This window comes from Podarcis muralis, chromosome 2, assembly GCF_964188315.1.
Source record: "Podarcis muralis chromosome 2, rPodMur119.hap1.1, whole genome shotgun sequence".
Classification (NCBI taxonomy): Eukaryota; Metazoa; Chordata; class Lepidosauria; order Squamata; family Lacertidae; genus Podarcis; species Podarcis muralis.
The window spans coordinates 68,488,715-68,510,768 of record NC_135656.1 but is presented as its reverse complement, the minus strand read 5'-3'; the positions used below and the strand labels follow the sequence as shown (position 1 = coordinate 68,510,768).

Genomic DNA, 22,054 nt, shown 5'->3' with positions numbered 1-22,054 from the left:
CATTGATCTGATCTTTTTGCTCTTTGAAATCATTTGGCTCCCTTGATTGCTTTTTCATTGGATTGGCACTGGGCTAAATAATTACGTTATAGTAATCCTTGCCCTTTCTCTTGTCCTCTTCAAACATTGGCACGAGTGTCTCTTGGCTTTTCTCCAGTATTTCAAGATTTGGTAATAATTATCTGTAGGTGTTGTCCGAACAGACTACTTGGATACAACTTATTTTGAATAAAACAAGCCTGTATATTTATGTCTAGTATAAATCCATCAGGAAGAGAAAACAGGTTGTCATTGTGATGTTTGCATGGAAGAAAGATTACTCACATATTGCTAAGCACGTCTGCCTTCACACTGGTTTTTAAGTCTTCCGCCATGTCTTCCAGTAATGTGCTTGGTGTTTGCAAACACAATATGGTCCAGTTGCTACTGTGGAATAAACATGTAATTTATAATGCAATCCTAACCAAGTCTATTTAGAAGTGAGTCCTATTGAATTTGGGGTGTGTGTTGGATTTTCACCCTAATTACTCTGGTAATGAATTGCCCATGGTACTGCTGTTATCCATATGAGTCTTGCTGATCTATAGGTATGTAGGAACTGCTTTATGCTGTGACTCAGACCATTGGTTCTCTATTCAGCCCTGGTGTAGACAATCCTGGGCCAAACTGTGGCCCTCCAGATGTTGTTGGATCTACTTGCCATCAGCTCCAGCCAGCATGGCCAATGGTTAGGGGTAATAAGAGTTGTAGACCAACAACATTGGGAGGGCCATAGGATTAGCCCCACCCTGCACATGGCCTATGTACTGACTTCCCAAGGTTTTAAGCACAGGTCTTTCTCAACCCTGACTGGAGATGCCAGAGATTGGAATCTGGGACTTTTTGTATGCAGAGTATGTGCTATACCATTGAGCCATGTTGGCACATAATACAATTTTCAACATTTTGCATATTACATAAGGTTTGATTCATTATCTCCTTCCCATAGTTTTCCTTTGTTGTTGAACTCAAGTAATTCTTGTTACTCGGAACCTGCTGATCACGCATTTGAATTCTGTCTCTTGGTGGTTCAGTATTGGAGGTGGCGAGAGAAAGAGATGATTAATGCTGCCGGGTTTTCTCCAAGTTTTCATAGCCAGGACAACCAACTTTCCTTGTGTCATGCCCTCACCCATTTCTGTGACTGGCACAGGAAGTAGGACAATGTATGAAGAAGAAGAGATTCTGTGGGTGACTGGGAAGAGACTGTGTTGGCTAAAATTGATGGTCTGGTTGTACAGGTCACTGCAAGTCCAGTGCTTGGCGAAACAGACTATGGGTGTGTCTGTCCTGCGGTTGAGATGAGCTCCAACTAGAGGGATTGGTGGTCAAAGAGAGAAGCAGAGCTGACCACCAGACAATAGTAATCTCTGGAGAAGTCCTAAACTGCTGCATTATTCTGTGACTTACATTTTGATGGTAAAAAGGCAGTGGATTTGGAGTAAGTGTTGGCCAAGAGAGATCCAGAAAGATCAGGGGAGGGGAAGAAATCCTCTTTATTTGCCTTTCTTATTTATTTATTTATTTATTCATTCATTCATTCATTCATTCATACACTTTAAATATGCTCTCCAACCTCCCACAGTTTCATGGAGGAACTCACAGTAAAAGTAATAGTTTTAACATATTATGTTTAAAATGAGCAAACAACAAATAGTTATTAAATCAAGATACATCCATAACTGAGCTGGGAAGAAACAGGCTATTAATACAAGGTCATATCTGCATGCATGCATGCATGTTCATGTGGGAGCAAGCAGTCCTTGAAGAACACTGCTGTATAGCAGGGGTGAGGATTTGCTTTCAGCCTAGGGGCCACTTTACCTCCGGGGTGACTTCTGGCTGCAGTGAATGAGGCCAAACCTGCATGACATTCCCCATTCACATGCACAAGGGCTCACCTCTCTCAGTATGAAAACCCAGCAAGCTGTCAGCAGTAGGATCCTGCAGCCATGCCTCCTCTTCTCTGCTCCTCAGCTGTTTTCCACAGACCAGATCAGCAGCTGGGGAGAGAGTTCACAAGGAGCAGTGGTTGAAACCTAGCTCACACATCGCCCTCAGTCCCCCCTGTGCTGCTCATCCATGCAGCCAGAAGCAGCGGAGGCAGTGGGGAAAACAGGCCTATAGGGAGCAAGGTCTCTTCCTGTCCTCCTGGTATAGGTCACCCATCAGGGTCACCAAAGCACTTTCCTTTCCAAAACCAGACTGGAAACCAAACAGTAATTAAACTGGAACATTGAGGTCATCCGAGAGTGTTTGGGGTTGCATAACAACCACCTACTCGTGTGTATGTGACCAGCTTAATCGTCAAGAGTTCAGAGAGACCTTTTCAGAAGCAACCACCACCTCTCACAAAGAGGCACTTCCCCTGAAACCCAGTCAGTCAGCCCACTCCTGCCTGATCTAATGAGGTAGAGGAGGGGCAAGAATTGAACAAATGGCAGGTAGAGCAAGTCCTGCCAAGCACCTGAATTGACAGTGCTCTGAACATAGTCATGGGCCCTGTGGTCAACGCAGCATCTAAGTTGATGCCGATCAGAGGTATTTTAATAATGCTTTGCAAGCAAGTTTTTGCAGGCCTCCAAAGGTTTTCAACATATGCATGCTGGCCTGGCTGGATGCCACACACCACTCAGAGAAGCTGTGCTGGGCAGTATTGTGAAGGTGTCATTCCTCTTGGGGCACGGCAGCTGCTTCTGCCTTCCGTTGTTCCTCAACTGGAGGATTTGGCCCAGAAAATTATTCCTTCCAATGACAGAAACAGTGGTTTTTGGAGCTCAGTTTCTGATCACCAAAACCTTGCAGCTTTTGAGGAACTGAGGCACCAAGTGAGCTAATGACAGGCCTAGCTAGGGTCTCAGGAAGAAAAATCTGTGTAAGATTCCTAATGGGAGCCCAGTCAGGGCTGGCTCATGTCTCCCCCACCCGCTTCAGAACGTGCTGTTTTTTGGGTTCTTGGTGCAAACTGCTATGCCTTAGCTGCTTCACCAGCAAATTATGGCTTGACTTGGGTGGAGGCAGCTGACGGTGTGATTGGTGGAGGTGCAGCATAGCAATGTTTGTGCTCCTGAGATTAACGTCGTCTTTGTGAGAGCTTCCTGCCCTCCCAGCATACCTGAGAGAGGTGTGTGTATATGACTTCATGCCGCAAGGCTGTGCACATCCTGAGATGGCTGCATGATTTCATCTTGTGTTAACTCTGCACAAAAGCCACTGCACAGAGTCAGCTGTTTGGGAGCGTTTCCACGTCACACCTGTTTATGAGAATCTCTGACCCAGCTTGAAATTGGTTTCTTATGGCCTTTCCCATCTGGCCATGCAGTATTTGTTTGTGTCAAATGCCAACCACCACCACAACAACAGATTGGAGACACAAAAGGAGATTCGTGGTGAACAAGTTTGCTAATATACCTGCATGGCAACCTCTGAAGACCTTTCCAGAGAAAAAAGAACTTTTAAAAAATCCAGTGGTTTTAATGTTATCTCTAGAACAGCCTTTCCCAACTAGAGTCCCTCCAAGATGTTTGTGACGACAACTCCAATTAGCCCTAGCTAGCATGGTGAATGGTAAGGAATGGTGGCCATTCTGAAGGATACCATAATGAGGAATGCCTTCATCCTTTGTCAGTTGTACAGCATTGCACTGTGGGGCAGAAGATAGCCTTTCTGTGGTGGGTGTGCAACAGCTAATGTTTCACGATTGGTTTTGCACAGGAGGGTGGGGCTGGAGGAAAGTGGCATACAACTTGCAAGAAAGTGTAATTAAAACCCAAAAAAAAATTCAGCAGGTGTGGGGAACCTATCACCCTCCAGCTGTTGCTGAACTGCAACTCCCATCATCCCTGGCTATCAAGCATACTTGACAAGGCTGATGGGAGCAACTTCTGGAGGTCCAAAGGTCTTCCCCACCCCCTGATTTGCAGGGTTTTTATACCACCCATCAACACAAAGCTCTCTTTGTGGTTTACAATATTCCAAACCCATAAAATATAACAATGTAATATGAACATAAAATCAGAAATAGCATCCAAATAAAACCAGCAACAAGGTCTAGAAAGTGCTCAACCATGTTTTAAAAACTGAAAAGCCAGGGTGGGGGGAGAAGGTGTTTGGTGTTTAAAAGACCACATGTTAGGCACCAGGCAAAATTCTCTAGCCGAGGAGTTACTGCAGAAAAGGTTCTGTTGTTAAATGCCACTGAACTGGCTTGTTGTACTCTGAGGATGTGAGCTTTATTCTTTTAACTGTTGCTGGGTGAGACCCTCTCTCCAAGTGCCCACATAGCTCTTTCATGAGCAGAGGAGTTGGTTGGCTGGCCTGTTGGCTGTGATTGCCTGGTTCTGGTGATATGTTTGCACCAAGTGGGAAACAGCCTGTCCGCTAGAGATTCTGACAGATAATCTACTCCTACAGTCCTTTGCCCCCCCCCCATCCTAGCTTTTGTGTCCTGGCATGGCTTTTGTTCCCACTGGGGCTGAAGATCCTTACAGAGAACTCCATCACTTGGTAATCCGTGAGCCCAGCTCTGTATATGCATAGGTGTGTGCTGCCTCATTTACAGAGCGGAAAATCTAACCACAGCATCATGCCACTTTCTGACTGTCAATAAATGGTCTGTCCTTGGCATTCTGTCTCCCCCTTGATCAGTCTGAAGGCCTGAGCTGGGTTCAGTTCATGAACTAGTTTCTGTACATGCTTAGAGGGTGGCAGTTCCAGAGTAGTTGGGTTAGTCAAAAGCAGCCAAGTGGCAGTGCCGTGACACTTCTCTAAATCAGTGGTTCCCAATTGATAACCCGCAGATCCCAGGGGATCTGTGGCACCATTCACATAACAAAAACTACCATAGAGATATCAACATTTTCAAAAGTTCACGGCTCGACTTTTGAAAAACAGGGGGTCTGCAGTACTTGGGTAATTGGGAACCTCTGCTCTAGATGACTTATCTATTTTTATTTATTTATGTATCATATTTATAGGCCTGAGGGTCCCAAGACAGAAGTGCATAAACTGAAAGCCAACATTAGAAAATAATCTTAGAACAGGCCAATGTATTTTCTATAGGAATATAAGAGCAGCAGCAATAAGCAATTGATCCACCATACCTCACCCTTCCCCGAAGGTTCATTTGTGACATGGACTTGCTCAGGCACAAGCCTCTGTCATTATATGCCAGAAGTAGACAGAGAAAGATGCTTGCTCGTGACTTGAGGGGCTTTGGGAAACCTTTCCAAACTCTGTCATTATCCTGTTTGTCACAAAGGTGGAGATCATGAGCCTTTGAATGTGACCCGTTAGTAATCCTCCCACTCAGTGGAGCCAGGGGTGGACAGTTAGGGCAGCCTGCACAGTGATTCAGTCATAGAAGGAGGATTTTTTATTTCAGAAAAGGGCAACCATAATGATCGGGGGGGGGGGGGTGGAGCAACTCCTTAAGAGGAAAGGTTGCCGCATTTGGGTTAGAGAAAAGGTGAGAGAGAGAGAACATAATAAAAGCTTATAAATTTGCACATGGGAATAGCAGAGAACCTGCACAAGCGATGCTGACACAAAGCCCCACATATATTAAGTAAAATAGAAACCCCGCCACCCAACCCCAACCCCACTCATCTCCCCACCACCACCACCACCTCTTTCCCCCTTTTCTTCCTAATGTCTCAGCAAATGAAACTGATCTGTAAAAAATGTTACTGGGGGGGGGGGAGAGAGAGAGAGAGAGACATTGCACATACATTTGTAAACCAAGAAAATCTTTAATAAAAATAAATAAATAAATAAATAAATAATTTTGCACATGGCATGGAGCTAGAACAGCATAGAAGTACTTATACATACAATGACAATGCATAATTAAAAAATGGCATTTACTCTGGCAGGAGGTGTTGATGGCCACCAACTTTGGGTGGCTTTGAAGGAAGATTGGACAAATTCATGGAGGACAAGGCTGTCAAGGGCTACTAGCCATGATAGCTATACTCTGCCTCCCTAGTCAGAATCAGCAATGCTTCTGAAGACCAGTTGCTGGAAACCGCAGGAGGGAAGAGTGCTCTTGTACTTGGATCCTGATTGCATCTTTCCCACAGATGGCTGGCCAGTGTGGGAACAGGATGCTGGACTAGATGGGCCCCTGGCTCATCCAGCAGGCTCTTCTGATGTTCTTATGAGTTGAAAGGGAGCTTTGAAGTCAAGTAATCCAGCCCCCTGCTCAATGCAGGGTGCAGCTGAAGCATCCCTGTCCAGCCTCTGCTGAAAGGCCTTTAGCCAAAGTCTCCCTCTCCCTTTCTAAATCGTCAAAAGGGGGGAGGCAAATGCAGAGGCACTTCTGTTTAGCACAAGTTGCTTGTCTCTAGCAGCTTCAAAGCAATAGCTTGAGACTTCTGGCTTGGTCCCAAGGTTAATTTACTCAAATGTGCTGACTAGGCTGCATTTGAGTGGGGATAATCTTGGGCATGTTATACTGTTGCCTTTGCCGGTTTCTGTTTGGCAGAGTATGCAATTGCATGGCATTGATCTGAAGGACAGTCCTGCAAATAAGTTTCCTGGACTTCAATAATTAGCCTACACAGATTTCCACTCTGCCTAGCTTAGCCTTTCACATGCCGTCTGAAAGAACATAAGGGATTGAGAAGCTTCAGCACCCCCTTTAGAATCACAGTTTCATCAGAAGCAGCCAAGATGGGTGATCCCATTTAAAATCGGTTTGGGTTTATAGTACAGTACAGACATCCCTTGTTTTTTTCCAAGGGCATCTGGTGCTTTCTTCACACTGAAAGGGGCAGGTCTATGCCATGTTACTCTCAGAGTCCCAGGGCATGCTTGAGGGGTTAAAAACAGTTTGAGAGGAGGATACAGAGAGTCCCATTGCAAAGGACCTGTGGACCATGTTGTGGACTTAGGCTCATCCACACTTACCGCATTTTCCCATGTATAACACGCCCCCGTGTATAAGACCTCTATTTTTTGGGACTCCAAATTAAGGAAATGGGGGGAGATTGCCCAGAGTTGTTAAGCTTTTTTTGGGGGGGATTGTCTACAGTTGTTGGGCTTTTTTTGGTGGGATTGCCGACAATCACTCACCCGACTGACCGCTGCTCACAATATCCTGCTTGTGGCTGCCACCAAATTGCTCGTCCCCCCTCTGCACTATCTGTGTATAAGACAACCCCCAATTTTTATCATTTTTTTAATAATAAAATTCTTATGCACGGAAAACTATAGTACCTTTTGCCCCGCTCTTTCCAGACACAGGTCCATGTCTGAGCGTGGTGGTGGTGATTGTTGCCCCATAGCTTTCCCCACTCTTTAGTGCCCATTCAGAACTGTGGATTGCCATTTCCTCAAATATAGCTTTAAAGAGCAGGTTTCTGTATATAAAGATCCAGAGGGGGTGGGGGGAAAGGGTGCTCATACACAGAGTTTTAAAGCGTGGACCATGCCTGGAAAGAGCAGAGGAAAGGTTAGTGTGGATAAGTCCTAAGGCTGCAATCCTAATCTGGGAGTAAACCATATTGAATTCAGTAGAACTTACCTATGAATAGACAAAGTTACAATTGTGGGAACCCTGTGAACTCTCCTTGGTTTTTCTTGTCTTGCCCCCACCCTCCCATCTTTTAGATACCATTTTTCTCACTTGTTATTTGCCACATTTAGGCTTGGAATCCACCTGTCAGGAATTGGCCTCTTAAGCCTAGAGGGTCATTCCTCTTTCATAAGATTTATCATTGTTCCCAAAAACAAATAGCATAGAACAGGCCTGGGGTGTGTGCCTGAGCGCTTTGGTGAACTGGAAGGCCCTCTGTTTGTTTGTTTGTTTGTTTGTTTTGTTTTATTCTTGACCGAAATCCTTGCAATCTGGCTGGATACAACAATTCAAGGGCTGCCTTTTGTGCCCAAACTCTGCAAAAGATGTTACTTAATGGCATATGTTTGTATGTATGTAATGACTGGGTGCAAAGTTGCTTCCCCCCAGGTGCCTGAAATGTGATTCTGGTGGTGTCTAGGAACTTGAAATAGATGGCTTCACATAACACAACATATAATTAACTTATGGAACATGCTGCCACAAGGTGTGGTGATGGCTGCAGGCTTAGATGGCTTTAAAGCGGATTAGGTAAATGTGTGGAGGACGAGTTTGTAAATGGGTGTTAACTACGACTGATAAGTTAAACCAGAGGCACTATGCCTGGGCTTCTCAGAAGAAGTTGAAGAAGTTGAAAACTGGCAGGCTACTGGGTGATGGGCCCTTGGTCTGATCTAGCGTTGCTCTTTTAAGTTCATATCTTTCCATCTAAATCTTGTAGAGAATAGGGACTTAATCCTTGCCATGTCTTCTGCCAATAGATACTCATCTTCAAAATCTCTATGTATTTATTTCCTTAGAGCTATTCAAAGCAGTTTCTGAAAGGGATCACAAGAAGTTGCATCAAAGCCGAGGCCTAATTTTCATACACAGAAGATGTAGTAGTAAACCTGTTTCTGGACTGTTCCATTTCAGAATGCAAGTAGCACCTCACATGACTGAACGTTCCTCCATTGCAAAAATAATCTTGCGTTTACTGTTTATTTAAAACATACATCAGGGAAAAAGCTAGACTAAGCCCAGAGTGGTTGTAGCAACCCAGTCAGATGGTAGGGGTATCATCATCATCATCATCATCATCATCATCATCATCATCATCAACATCATCTAGTTTTCTGCACAGAGGGAACTCTCCCCCTCCCCTCGCAGTGAAGCACATTCAGTCATGTACAGTGGTGCCTCGCAAGACAAAATTAATTCGTTCCGCGAGTTTTGTCGTCTTGCGATTTTTTCCGTCTTGCGAAGCACGGTGTCGGGAAAGTTTTGGAAAAGCTTCAAAAATCACCAAAGTCTTAAAAAACCTCAAAAAAGGCTACCACACCGCGTTCTATGAGTTGCTCCTCGAAGTCAAGTCGCAACTGTATTAACGGTGTTAAGAAAAAGGAAACAAACTTGCAAGACATTTCCGTCTTGCGAAGCAAGCCCATAGGGAAAATCGTCTTGCGAAGCAGCTCAAAAAAACAAAAAAACCTTTTGTCTAGTGAGTTTTTTGTCTTGCGAGGCATTCGTCTTGCGAGGTACCACTGTAATTTCCCCCACCTGCAGTCTGAAATGGTATCGTTCAGAAACCAGTTTACTACCACAACCTCTGTTCATGAGTACCAGCATTGCCTCACAGGGATGAGGTGTGAATAAACCATGCTTTCTTATCTCTATTCAGCGCTCCGATCCGAGATTACTGTCACAGTTTTTCTATGCCGATGAGCGAGTGACCCAAGTGGTGACGGAGATCAACTGTCTGGATGTAGAAACAGATCCTCAGCAATACCTGGTTCTATTAAATCAGCTGCACCTTAGTCAGGTAAGGCACTCTCTTTAAGGGCCAAACTAGACATGATGATCAGAAGGGGAGGGAGGGTGGCACTTCAAAGCACAGTATTGATAGGTTGGCAGTAGCTCACACACACGCACGCGCACACACACACACACACACACACACACACACACATTTCTAGCTGTTTGCTTGGGGAAACTCCATGACCAAAATCAACCTTGGCTGGGGGGAAAGCCAGCACACAACTCAAAATAAGAGATTTCCAATGGGGAAGTTCAGCGAGGGATTTTGCTTCCCCTTCCTATTCATCTTCTCACTTTAAATGCAAATATACTCCAGTTAGGAGATGGCAAGGCCCGCATTGATCTCATTGCACCCTCCTTTGGAGATTCTTTCCAAAGTACATGGTCTACAGTCCCTGGCTGCTTCAGTGGAGCAGTGCGAATGGCATGCCTCTGACTGGCAAGGATCAAGATGGAGATTATACACTGCAATCATCCAGAGTGTAGTGCTCCCTCAGTGCTTGTGTGCATTTGGGGTTGGCTATTGTTGTTTTTTAACGGAAAATGATTTCCTCCTCCTATTTTGAGAGTAAATTTCCTGTGGCAGGAAAAAAAAAGTGGGACACTCTTGGAATATGGAGCGGCTGCAGTCTGAGGCCCCCCTCTCCCCCAATTTTCACCTCTTCCGCTCAACACAGAATACAGAACAGTGTGTTTTGTCTTGCTAAATCCTCACTGCTGAGTTCCATTTCTGGCTGAGATGTTTGGCAATGGAAATGCCAAAGTCTACCCTGGCCCATCAGTAATTTTCTGGGAAGACCTGGCTTCCTGCCTTGTCAGCTCATTTGGTGTCTCCAGAATGTCCTTGTGTTGAAGGTAACAACCACTCTACCCATTCTCCTAGACCGAACTGCTGTCCATCATAGAGCGAATTATGGATGAGTGTATCCCCAAGGAGCGTCATGGCCGTGACTATGTCATCAAATTCCCCGAAGACCTCCTCGTGGACAATCTCCGAAACCACATGCTGTTTGCTGCTGAGGTGAGCCGTGTGGGAGGGATTTCATGCAAGCATTGAGCTGTAGAGTTGTACGGGACCATGGGGGGCCATTTGGTCCAACCCTATGCAATGCAGGAATCCAGCCCCTAGCCATCCTTGGGTGGGCTCAAACCACCAAACTTCTGGCTATCAGCCGCAACCACTGTCCCACCTGATTTGGTGGACTAGAACATTCAACCACTCTTTGTATGTTCTGTTCTTGAGTACAGCTCCATTTTAGGCTACAAACATGAACAGCTGGAATAGTGGAAACTCCTAACGCCTTGTGCATCTAGTGTCATCATCTTCTCCTTTTCCTCTTTTGTTACTCACAGCCTGGATTCCTTTAGCTGTGATTTCTCTGGCTCACCTGAGTAGATGATTGCTGTGCGCTTGGGAATTTTGCTTGCTTCATTGGGATGTAATGTGGTTCCGTTCCTGGAGTTAGGCTTTGGCAGTTGCTGGGGGGCTCATCCCAGCCCTGAAATAGCTTGTGTGATATGGCGGGAGAGGCAGTCAAAGGACACGGAGTGTTCCTGACCTGTCACTATTCCTTCCTGTGTGGTGTAGTGATTAAGAGTGGTAGACTCGTAATCTGGTGAACCAAGTTCGCTTCCCCGCTCCTCCACCTGCAGCTGCTGGGTGACCTTGGGCTAGTCACACTTCTCTGAAGTCTCTCAGCCCCACTCACCTCACAGAGTGTTTGTTGTGGGGGAGGAAGGGAAAGGAGAATGTTAGCTGCTTTGAGACTCCTACGGGTAGTGATAAAGCGGGATATCAAATCCAAATTCAAACTCTTCCCTCCAGTGTTTGATGGCACACACCTACATTGATGTGGACGAAGCAGATGGGATACGGCTGCGACCTCTGGCCAAGGATCTGCTGTGCAGCTTGGAGTTGGTGCGGACGGTACTCCGGGAACAAAGCCTGAACCAACCTGGACCCTATTCAGAGCCTATCCGCAGAGCATTGATTCGTTTTGATATGCTCTTTGCTGAGTTTGAGCTGAGGTGGGTGCTAAGCAAACCTGCTTCTCAGAGGCATCTGATTGGCAGCTGTATAACTAGATAACTTGATCCAGTAGGGTTCTTACATTCTGACTATTTTTCTCTTTATAACTAATATTTATATACCATTCTATCATGCAAAGGTTCAAGGCAGTGTACAATAATATTGATACATAAGAAAAACTCATTAAAAAATTAAAATCGGAGAGCATCAACTGACTGTTACGGAAATATGTATTCTGAATTGCCTGCATAAGCCTGGTAGAATAAAAGTTTTCAGCAGGCATTTAAAGGTTGAAACAGAAGGTGCTGGCAGAGCATTCCACAGGACTAGGCAGATCACACTAAAGTCTCTCTTTTGTGTTGATGTCAAATGTGTGTCACCAACATGGGGGAACAACCAGCAATACTCCTGCAGGTGATCTCAGTGATCAAGTTGGGATATAAGGGTTTAGGTGGTCCCAAATGTGCCCTGGACCTCAGTTGTTTGGGGCTTTGTGAGTTATCACAAGGACCTTAAGCTTGTTTCAGTAATAGATGGGCAGCCATTGCAGATATTTCAACAATGGTGTTCATGTTATGTGTACATTATTTCGCTTTAAGGAATTGGGCATGTCCATAGGCTGACCTTTTGAGGCAATGCAGTGGATTAAGCTAAGGAGCAGAAAGTGGTTCAATGTGGGCAGATGAGGAGGAAACGTCTAACAGCTACTTTTTAAATATGAAAACGAAAAGATGCTAAAAAACAACCTGGCCAGAACCAATAAAAGTAGTGACTGGGCAGCAAGGGGAATCTCTGGAAAGGACCACTGCTGCCTTCTGAAGTTTATGCTGCCAAATTGTGAGTTGCAAAGGGAGACCAGAAAATTAGGGCTATGTCTTGGGCTTGCATGCAAGGTAGGTGCTGAGAGTAGTGGCTAAGCTGGGTTTCAAAGCTTGTTTCTCTTTTCCAGTTACGTGTCATCTTTAGTCTCGGTGAAGTCGCCCGAAGAAATCTATAGGCAGCAGGAGATTGTTGTGCTCTTCTGTGAAACTGTGGCTAGGTGAGGATTTTGCGCTCTGTGGCTTGGAAAGATCCTTGGGCAAGCACTATCTACCTCTCCAATAGAATGAACGTTCATCTTATTTTATTGTTTTTATTTTATTTGTTTAGATGTATTTATAATCTGCTTCATGTTTTTTATATTTCTTGGAAACATACAGCATAAAATACAAACAGTATCATTTTTTTAAAAAATGCAATCATTTTCCAGAACCAACAAAGCAGTAGAATAAAAACATGTTTTAAAAAATCAAGAGATTAAAGCATAATAAGCAGGGTCTTGTTTTATGGATCAGAGAAAACCTGGGCACAAAGATGGGTCTTTACAAAACCTTATGACGCAGACCAGCCAATGCTCCTTTTTGATGTGGGAAGCTTGGCTCAAGTGAGGTCTAGGATAATTATCTACTTGGACTGGGGATTTTGACTTCTGCCCACGCCTTCCTTCCTCATTTCCTGCCCCTTCTCTCCCTCACTCATCTAGAGCTCTGAAACTTGGCTACTTGACTCAGGAGACGATTGATGGGTATGAACCGCAGCTGATGTTCACCATTCCCCGCCTGGCCATTATCAGGTATGTGGTTTTACCTGTCATATTTTGGTTGAGTATAGAGCCTGGTAGCTCGATAAACTCGAGACATGTGGAATGTTCAATCTGGCAATTATAGCTGTCAAAGCAGGTGTGCATTCTTAACCGAAGAAACTGGGGCAAGTCACATTTGTCTAAAAGGAGGTCTCTCATTTTACCTCTTCCTTCATGGTACATAAATCAGCTACACATCTATAAGTTCCTCGGCTCTTGCCAATCTTCTGGGCAGCAGGAAGGTGTGCAATGGCATCTTGGCAGTCCAAACATGTTCCTCTCCCCGTCTCTCATGTGTGTCTTCATGGTGGTAGGGAGGATGTGACACCCCCAAAAGTTGCCCACCACTGCTCTGGCTCATGCAGTTGGGAAGATTGCTTGCTTGTGCTGTATTTAAAACTTTCGGACTGTCCCTCTCTCCAAATGGCCATCCTCCCTGCCTATTCTTAGTGTGTGTGACTACTTTAGAGGTGGGAGGACTTTCCCAAAGCCAGCTGTTGCTCCTTTAGATCCTGATTGGGGCAGCTACTGCCTGAGGTACCAGCACACAGTTATTTGCAAGTGGCCCTTTCCCACCAGCTTTTGCCTTGTCAAATTCCACTCATGGTGGTTCTTCAAAGGACAGCACTATGTCCCCATCTCAGCAGTAAGTGGCTGTGCTACTTTTGAGTTTCCCTTTCAACGTGGGTAACACACTGAAAGCTCCTTGGGAAACATAGCTGCTAGTAGGAATTTAGAGAGTGGTGGGCACAAAATATAGGCAGAGCAGTGGCATCAGAGCTGAATAATGCACATCTGCTAACTAACCGAAAAAGTAATTTAAAGTTAGGGAAATTTTGCTATCTTGGAAAAGAAATTAAAAGAGGAAACCTGGACAAGGTTTACTGCAGTGTCCCAGCTTTCATTTTGAGAATTCTCTGCCCAAACGATATGAGGAAAGAGCAATTCCCATTAATCTTTCCCCATTATTATTTTGAAAGTTCTCGCATTTTGGGAAAGACCCCCCACCTCCAATAATAATTAATGTATTAGGAAAAACATACATAGCAGCAGTAGATCAGGAAATCCAATCCTCCCTGTGTGTTTTGTTTTGTTTCTTTTCCCCGTACACAGTGGTCTTCTGATCTACCCAGATGGACCCCTCAATTTGGAGCGGAGGCCTGAGGAGATATCCAGAGTCTTTAGCCCCTTTTACGTCTTGCTTAGAAAAATCAGGTGAGTGTCTATAAAAGCAGCTGTTGCACAGGAACACAACTGGAACTTCACCAGGTTAAGAAGAGTCTGGGTCTTTGTGGAGGGGTTTGTGTTAAGAACCCAAGCTACGTGTTCAGCAAAATCACCTGACTGCGGTGCTTTAGTGCAGTCACGGGAAGGGCTAATATAGCTCATTTGAAAAATGCAATCCCTGCCACCCTGCAGTCTGAAGCTGCGCAATCCAAGAAGTATTCTACCACATAACTTTGCTGATGTTTGATCAACCCTCAGTTAAATGGAAATTATTGCATAAATGTTACTGGTGTCCTTCTCCTGCAAGCAGACATGCAGTTAACAGAGGATGAAGCAAGATGTTCTGGATACATGATCAGAGTTTGTGTGCATGCTGGGGGAGAGATACAGCAGCAGGTTTCCTCATCAGGGGTTACAAATTATATGCATTTGCACATGGTGTGTCGGGCATGAGCTCCTTTTTGCGAGCTTGGTTTCCACATTGAACTGAAGCCCTACCATAACGAGAGTAGATCTGACCTTCCTTCCAGGGTAGTACATGAGAGCTGGGTTATCCAGTCTGTTCCTTTAGGGCAATTTCAGTGTCTTGTTTTCCTAGATGCCTCCTTTATGAGCCTTCTCCCTTATAGGGATTTGCTGCGTGTGTTGTCCAAGGAAGAACTTTACATGTTGGAGAAGCGTGTACTGAATGAGAGCACTACAGATTCACAGCCCTTCAAGGATATAGATTCTCCTGACTTCCGAGGTGCTGCGACACCACGTGTCTCGGCTGTCCCAAGGTATGACCAAGAACCACTTCTCTTCACCCACCCGCCCTCAGCCCAAAATATTGGAATCTGAGATTGTACAGTGGTGCCCCGCAAGACGAATGCCTCGCAAGACGAAAAACTTGCTAGACGAAAGGGTTTTCCGTTTTTTGAATCGTTCCGCAAGACGAATTTCCCTATGGGCTTGCTTCGCAAGACGAAACGTCTTGCAAGTTCTTGCGAGTTTGTTTTCTTTTTCTTAAAGCCGCTAAGCCGTTAATAGCCGCTAAGCCGTTAATAACCGCTAATCCGTTAATAGCCGCTAAGCCGCTAATAGCCGCTAAGCCGCTAATAGCCGTGCTTCGCAAGACGAAAAAACCGCAAGACGAAGAGACTCGCGGAACGGATTAATTTCGTCTTGCGAGGCACCACTGTATGCTGATTTCATTGGGCCCATTGTCCGTGTGGAAAAGATTAATTGCTGTGTTCCGCTTTACTGCGCACCAGATCATGATTGTGCACCACCACCCTGGATCACAATTTAGGTGTGGTGTGGGGAGACTGATATAATGACAATAATATTTTTGGAAAGAGGAGGGTTAAAGTGATTGAGCTGATTCCTAGAGAGAGAGACATACCGTAGAGAAGGAAATGCTAGAACACAATCTGGGAAATGGCTAGAGCAATCGAATCAGAATAGGAGCGCGATAGGCCATCTATACTATACACCTGAGGAAATTTTGTAGCTTTTCTGTCGAGTAAAAATAAAGTTGGATTTCTGTTTTGTTTGTTTTTTTAAGTTCTGGGGGAAACAAAGCTAAACCGGGAAAGCATAAGAAGGGTTTGTTTTGTTGACAGTGTCATGTAGGTGCTCTGTAAAAGTGAGCTAACAAGGCATGGCTCTTCCACAGTAAATCCTTAATGTGGAAGCCACTAAAAGTGTTATCCATGACAGCACCAAGACCATGGAAAGGTTTCATCAGTACTTCTGCAGGAATCAGGAGTGCTTGTAGGTTTTGAGCAGAGTGTGGACTACATGAGAGGTAAAGGAGTAATCGAAACTTTGCAGCTAGGTGGCAGTACAGTCATACCTTGGTTCTCTAACACCTTGTGATTTGAATGTTTTGGCTCCTGAAGGCTTCAAATCCGGAAGTAAGTGTTCCGGTTTGAGAACGTTTTTTGGAAGCCGAACGTCCAACACAACTTCCCATTGAGTGCATGGAGCTCCTGTAGCCAATCAGAAGCCACGCCTTGGTTTTCCAATGTTTTCGGAGAGAACCAAGGTAGTTGACAAACCCTGTCAGAGCACTACCTCTTTCAGCGTTTGAGGAGTCAGTGGCTATTGTCTCTGGGAAACAGAAAGAAGGGGTGCAAAAATCTTAGCTGACCGAAAGCTCATGTGGGAACATTTACTGTATATATTGCTTATCCTTCCCTTGGCATTTGTTTACCTGGCATTCATATATTTAGGGAAGATGATGCCTTTAGGTGGTTGTTGTTTTTTGAGGGGGGGGGGAGAAGGGAGAACTTTGAAAGAACAGGAGTGCAGAAGGTGAGAGAGTAACCCCTTAATACCCATTCTAATGCTGCTTGTTCTCTTCTTAACAGGCAGCGTGGGCAGGGGTCTGGTAGCACCAAGGCAGGAGTGACCACACAAGCTCCGCAGACGGCTCGTTGGGCAGAACTGCGAGCCCGTTATACCACTACAGAGGACATGATCCACACACTGTTTGTCTGCATCTCTGGTGAGTACCCTGTTTTTGCTGGATAAGGGAGGTCTTCATCATCCAATATCCCACAATGCAACTGGGGCATTGGCTGGCAGGTGTATGGTTGGCAGCAGAAGGGAGTTTTTTTAAAATATATATATATAAGCAGGCAAGCCTCTGTAGATTCCCTGATTTGGACAAACTGGACAAGTGAACAGGTGTTCCTTATGTTTGGAATGTATTCCTACCATTCCTGACCATTCCTGCTGGTCAAGATTTTGGAAAGGAACAGATATGTCCAAGTGGAAGAACAGCGTACCTGATCATACCTCCAAACAAGCTTCTTGTTGCCCTGTTGGGGAAGAGATCTTGGCAGGAAGCAGTTGGTTTTCTAGAATCAAATAAGCTTTTAGGAGGAGCAGGGCTTGAGATAAAAGTCCCCACCAATATTGCTTATGCTACATGCAGAATGTCTCGGTAAAGCATCCCTTCAAAAGTCCACAACTGACAAGAGATTGTTTGCTTTTCCTGCCCAGTTCCTCTTCAACACTCCCGCTTTAACATGCCCACATTTCCTTGGAAAACAACATTGGAGGCCCATACTCCCATCTGTTCTGAACAGAGGAGAGGTGCAAAGATCTTCTCTGCCCGAGCAGTAGCTAATGTTAAGTGCCTTCCTCCTGTGACACTGATAGGATGGCTGATGGAGGGGCTTGCCCACACCACTTTGAACTCCCCCCTCTCCTTATCTTTTAGCTGTGACAGCTATTTTGCGGCATGCCCCTCCGCTCACAACAGCCATTTTGTGACCACTGCTCGTGGCAGAATTCTCAAAATTCCAAATGTACCGCCTAGCACACAAAAGGTTGACGACTCCTTAGTTAAGCATCACAGTGACTACAAGCTGTAATATCCCGATCTGGATATGATGGCAAGTTAGAACAAGTTGTTCCACATGCCATTAAAAATAGCTCAGAAGATGGCAGCTATTGTCTTATTACATGATTAGGGAATTGCATCCATTTTAATAAAATATATATTCATTGGGGCAAGTACTTAAATTTTGCATGACTCAGCTGAAAGTGCTTCACACACATTAGCTAAGAAGCCCAAGAACTTGCCTGTAAAGCAGGCAAGTATTGCCCCCATGTTGCCTAAGGATTTTGAACTGCAAGTTTTAGTTCAGCTCAGATACTGCATGAACTTTCTTGCCTAGCCTTAATCCTGAAGGTTTGGCACCTAAATTGAGAATTAGTCTCTTTGGCAGGAGATAGTGAAAAAATAGTATCCCATTGGTTCAGATTTGAGATGGAAAGAATTGCTTGGTTAGAAGCTTGTTGACTACTGTTTCCCTCTAAGGAAGGACTTTTGTGTTAGTTGGCTAAAATCTACATGTTTATCTCTTGCCCTTGTGTCATTGTGCAATGAATATTACTCAAATTGCTGTGTTGTGTTTGGGTAGGAGTGGCAGACCAGCTCCAAACCAACTTTGCAAGTGATCTGCGTGCCATCCTGAAGACTGTATTTAAAATTGTGACATCCCGGGCAGAGGAACAGGAGGTGACAGACACTGGCCGTGAGTGACACTCCTTGACTCGTGCATGGTTTCATAGCATTTCCTTAGTGTTTGCATGTGCAGAAGCTAGGTATGGCATGGACATGTAATGCTGCTCCACTAAAAGTGCTGGGCAGTCATGTTAGTGACACATACTGAGTCATTTATACTGTCATGCAGCCTTCCCCAACCTAAGGTCTTCCAAATTAGTATGACTAATGGTCACAGATGGGAATTGTATTCCAAAACTTATTGGACCAGCAGGCACCAGATTGGGGCTGGCTGTTTGTAATACTTAAATCAATCCTACTTAAATTTCAAGGACTCTGGGGCTGTTTCATTATTTTCTATTTATTTATCTCAACATACATATCTTATCTCTCTCTCCTAAAATCAGACTTGAGGTGGCTTACAAAAAATAATAATCACAGAATTCACAAACAAAATAAAAGCAAAATAATAACAGCAGCAAAAACTGCGTAGTGGAAACCGCATCAGCAACCACAAAGAAAAAACTTCATCAGAGGCTGCACTGGGGGGAAAGCCTACCATAATCAATAGAACACTCTTAAGGGTTTGGGGGCAAAGAGGCAACCGAATGAATGTCTGTTGAGAAGTAATTTCATTTTCGGCACCACAACTGAAAAGAATATTTTATCTTGTGCTAATTACTTCTGTTGGCTAATGGACCTCAGAATGAGAGCAGGGCTCCTTTAGCTACATGTTGGTACTGTGTCTCTGGAACTGAGTTTGTTAATGACACCCTTGCTCTAAGCCCAATAAAACATTCTCTTTCCTCAAAGGATTGCTGCTAATTGCAGTGTGACGTTGCTCAATCCAGGTTCCTGCCCCTTCGTCTTTCAGTTGTGCATTAGACCAGTGAGCATGGGGGTGCAAATTGAGGTGAAGAACATGGAGTACTTTTTAGTTCTTCATATAAGCATAGAAAACACACACTCCAAGCACCACATTGTGGCTGGTGCTTAGGCATCATCATCCCTCTTTCTCCCTCCCCACTTTAAAACAAAGTTGGGTATGTCTGATTATGTGTCTCCCTCGTAACATGAAGTTGGACCCCCTTTTTAAGGATAATGAATGGAACATTTATAGGAACATACAGCTGAGGTGTCTATGCCAGTTGTATCTTTGCCCTAGCACAGATGCCTTTTCCCTGGAGCAGTAGCAACTTGCATGCTTATAGCTTTTCTTTTTTCCTTTTCAGAGGTGGAGGTCCATGTGCTACCAACAGCTTCTCAGCTGGCAGACTGTGCTCTCTGCTCCAGAAGCCGGGGAGGCACTGGGAGAGAAGGTGAGAGCCCAGAATGTGAAACAGGCCTCTTCCTGAGCATCTCTATTGTCCTGGGGAATTTGGTCTGAGCTTCTCTCTCTCACTCTGCCAAGACTTCAAGAAAGGTTTATCCCATGTTCAAGGATTTATTATGCACAGGCAGGGACCCTGGGCTGGCCTTGCTGACAAAAGGAATTTTGCTCTTTGATTTGCAGTAAGCAAAAGATCCTGCACAGTCCCCCTCTTGCCTTACATTTTAGGGGCTGTGTTGTCCAAACCGTGCCCCACTCTAGAGCCCCATGGCTTTTCCTGAGGCTTTGTGCCTGGGCAGATGACTTGTGACTCCTCGTGAACTACTTTCTGCTTTGTCACTGAATAAACATATATCTCTCTGTAATTGGAGTTCTCTTAACACATTTTAGCTGGGGAAGTTTTATGGCTCTGACAGACTTTAGAAGACATGTGGCCATGTCCCCAACTCCCCTTCTTTTCTTTTCCAGATGCCTTAGCACCACCAGACTGGGTGCCAGACAGCACTTGCAGCCACTGCATGGCTTGCCGTGTGCCTTTCACCTTTCTTCGCCGACGGCACCACTGCCGAAGTTGTGGCAAGGTAGGCGATGGGGCTAAATAAGGACCTCCTGGGACTTTCATTCTAGTGGAAGCAGCAGCAGCTGCAAAAGCACCAGGCAGACCATGCCTGTGAACACTTTAACCAGTGTTCCCCAACCTTGGGCCTCCAGCTGTTTTTGGACTACAACTCCCATCATCCCTTGCTAGCAAGACCAGTGGTCAAGGATGATGGGAATTGTAGTCCAAAAACAGCTGGAGGCCCAAGGTTGGGGAACACTGCTTTAACTATAGTGTATCTTGTCATGGGCCAGGGCTTGGGCTTGGTGTCCTCCATATCTTTTGGGCTGCAACCCCATAAGCCCCAGCCAGCATGGCCCAGTAGTCAGGAATGAGGGAAGTTGTAGTTCAAAGCATATAGGGGTCCCTGGTTGGGCAAGACTGGCTTACATTCTCCCCTGGAAAGATGCCTTTAAAAAAATATTGTGAGTAAAGGTTGTGCCTGAAAGGATGGCCTCTCCAGATGGGAGGGATGGGGAGAGGTTGCAATAACTGAACAAGCCTGCAATCCAAGGCCCTGTTGGGACCTCTATTGGGTCAATCATGTTTTTTATTGTTTCTTGACCAAAGGATTAGAGCAACCACATCTCTTCTATGTGAAGTGGGGCTTGCAGTACCACATGGCCCTCGGCTCTATTTGACGCATAATCTTATTTCCTCCCCAGATCTTCTGCTCTCACTGCTCGTCACACTTGGCGCCTCTGCCCCACTTCAAGCAGCTGAAGCCAGTCCGCATTTGTACACACTGCTACACCACCCACTTGCCTTCCACTAGCAAAAATACCAGTTGATTGGAGCTGCCTCAAACACCTTCTGTGCCTGTGGAGACACCAAAGACTTTGGAAGTGGCAACAGCCTGTACTGTCAGCAAAGGACTGTGGGCACAACCACACTTGTCTTATTAGGATGCTCCTGGGAACTTTCCAAAGGCCTTGGTGGTCAGGGCAAGAGATGGGAACGCCAGGCTTTAATAGCTGGGGATTGAATCTTTGCTGTTTAATATAAATAACTCCCAGTGGGATTCCTTGGGCTGGAGCTAGAGCTTACTGTAGAAGATGTTTCGGCAAGCTCTTGTAAATGACAGTAAAAGCATCTTTTCCCCCATTACTCTTTCCTTAGAGTAAATTGTGGCCCATGGAGGGATTGCCTGGTGCTGGTTGCCTGGCTTTTGGAAGAGCCCCATGATAGTCATCAGTCCTGTGGATTTATTTTTGACAAATCTCTGAGGTTGCATTACTAGATTTGGGTGTATGTGCAATAAGGGCTTTATGGAGCCTTTCACTGGAACTGAAAGGCAGGATCTCTAGTTCAGCAGCAACCTTGTGGAGGATAGCCATGACATTTTGCCCACCAGCTTCTGATACAGCTAAGGGCTTCAACAGTCTTCATATGCAATGTATTTTCTTGTAAAACTCTCCTGCCACACTGTTGTGTGGACGACGCTTTTGAAGCTTCTCCAGGAGATTTATAGCTCCTTTTTGAAACCAGGCAGAGCTGGTTCTTCTCCTGAATACTTGAATAAATGCTATCTGTTACTGTTGCCAATTTGTCTTCTCTGGGCTAAAAAATAAACACTTTTGCTGAATTAACTGTTGGATACTGAGAGGCAGAATCTGCTGCTACACTTCTTTCCCCAGGAAAATGCAAATACAAACTCTAAACCTTCCTGCTGTGTGTGTGTGTGTGTGTGTGTGTGTGTGTGTGTGTGTGTGTGTGGAGTTTTTCCCCCTCCTTCAGCTCACACTCCGGCCATCCCCACTCCTCTCTGTGCAGGTTTGATGAGCTACATCACCTGCCTTCCAGCATCAGATAACCTCTTTGATATACAGTCATACAT

General features: G+C 45.1%; 1 protein-coding gene across 1 annotated transcript in view; it reads left to right on the top strand.

Annotated features, from left to right (window-relative positions):
- ZFYVE28 (zinc finger FYVE-type containing 28) overlaps positions 1-21,757 on the top strand; it is a 29,929-nt gene extending 8,172 nt beyond the window's left edge. Inside the window, exons 2-13 of the mRNA XM_028718485.2 lie at positions 9,276-9,416; positions 10,296-10,433; positions 11,238-11,440; positions 12,391-12,480; positions 12,964-13,053; positions 14,176-14,277; positions 14,919-15,068; positions 16,644-16,780; positions 18,207-18,320; positions 19,522-19,608; positions 20,088-20,200; positions 20,883-21,757. Of these exons, the coding sequence (XP_028574318.2) occupies positions 9,276-9,416; positions 10,296-10,433; positions 11,238-11,440; positions 12,391-12,480; positions 12,964-13,053; positions 14,176-14,277; positions 14,919-15,068; positions 16,644-16,780; positions 18,207-18,320; positions 19,522-19,608; positions 20,088-20,200; positions 20,883-21,008 (1,491 nt within the window). The 3' untranslated portion in view covers positions 21,009-21,757. The remainder of the gene's footprint in view (positions 1-9,275; positions 9,417-10,295; positions 10,434-11,237; positions 11,441-12,390; positions 12,481-12,963; positions 13,054-14,175; positions 14,278-14,918; positions 15,069-16,643; positions 16,781-18,206; positions 18,321-19,521; positions 19,609-20,087; positions 20,201-20,882) is intronic.
- The last annotated feature ends 297 nt before the right edge of the window (positions 21,758-22,054 follow it).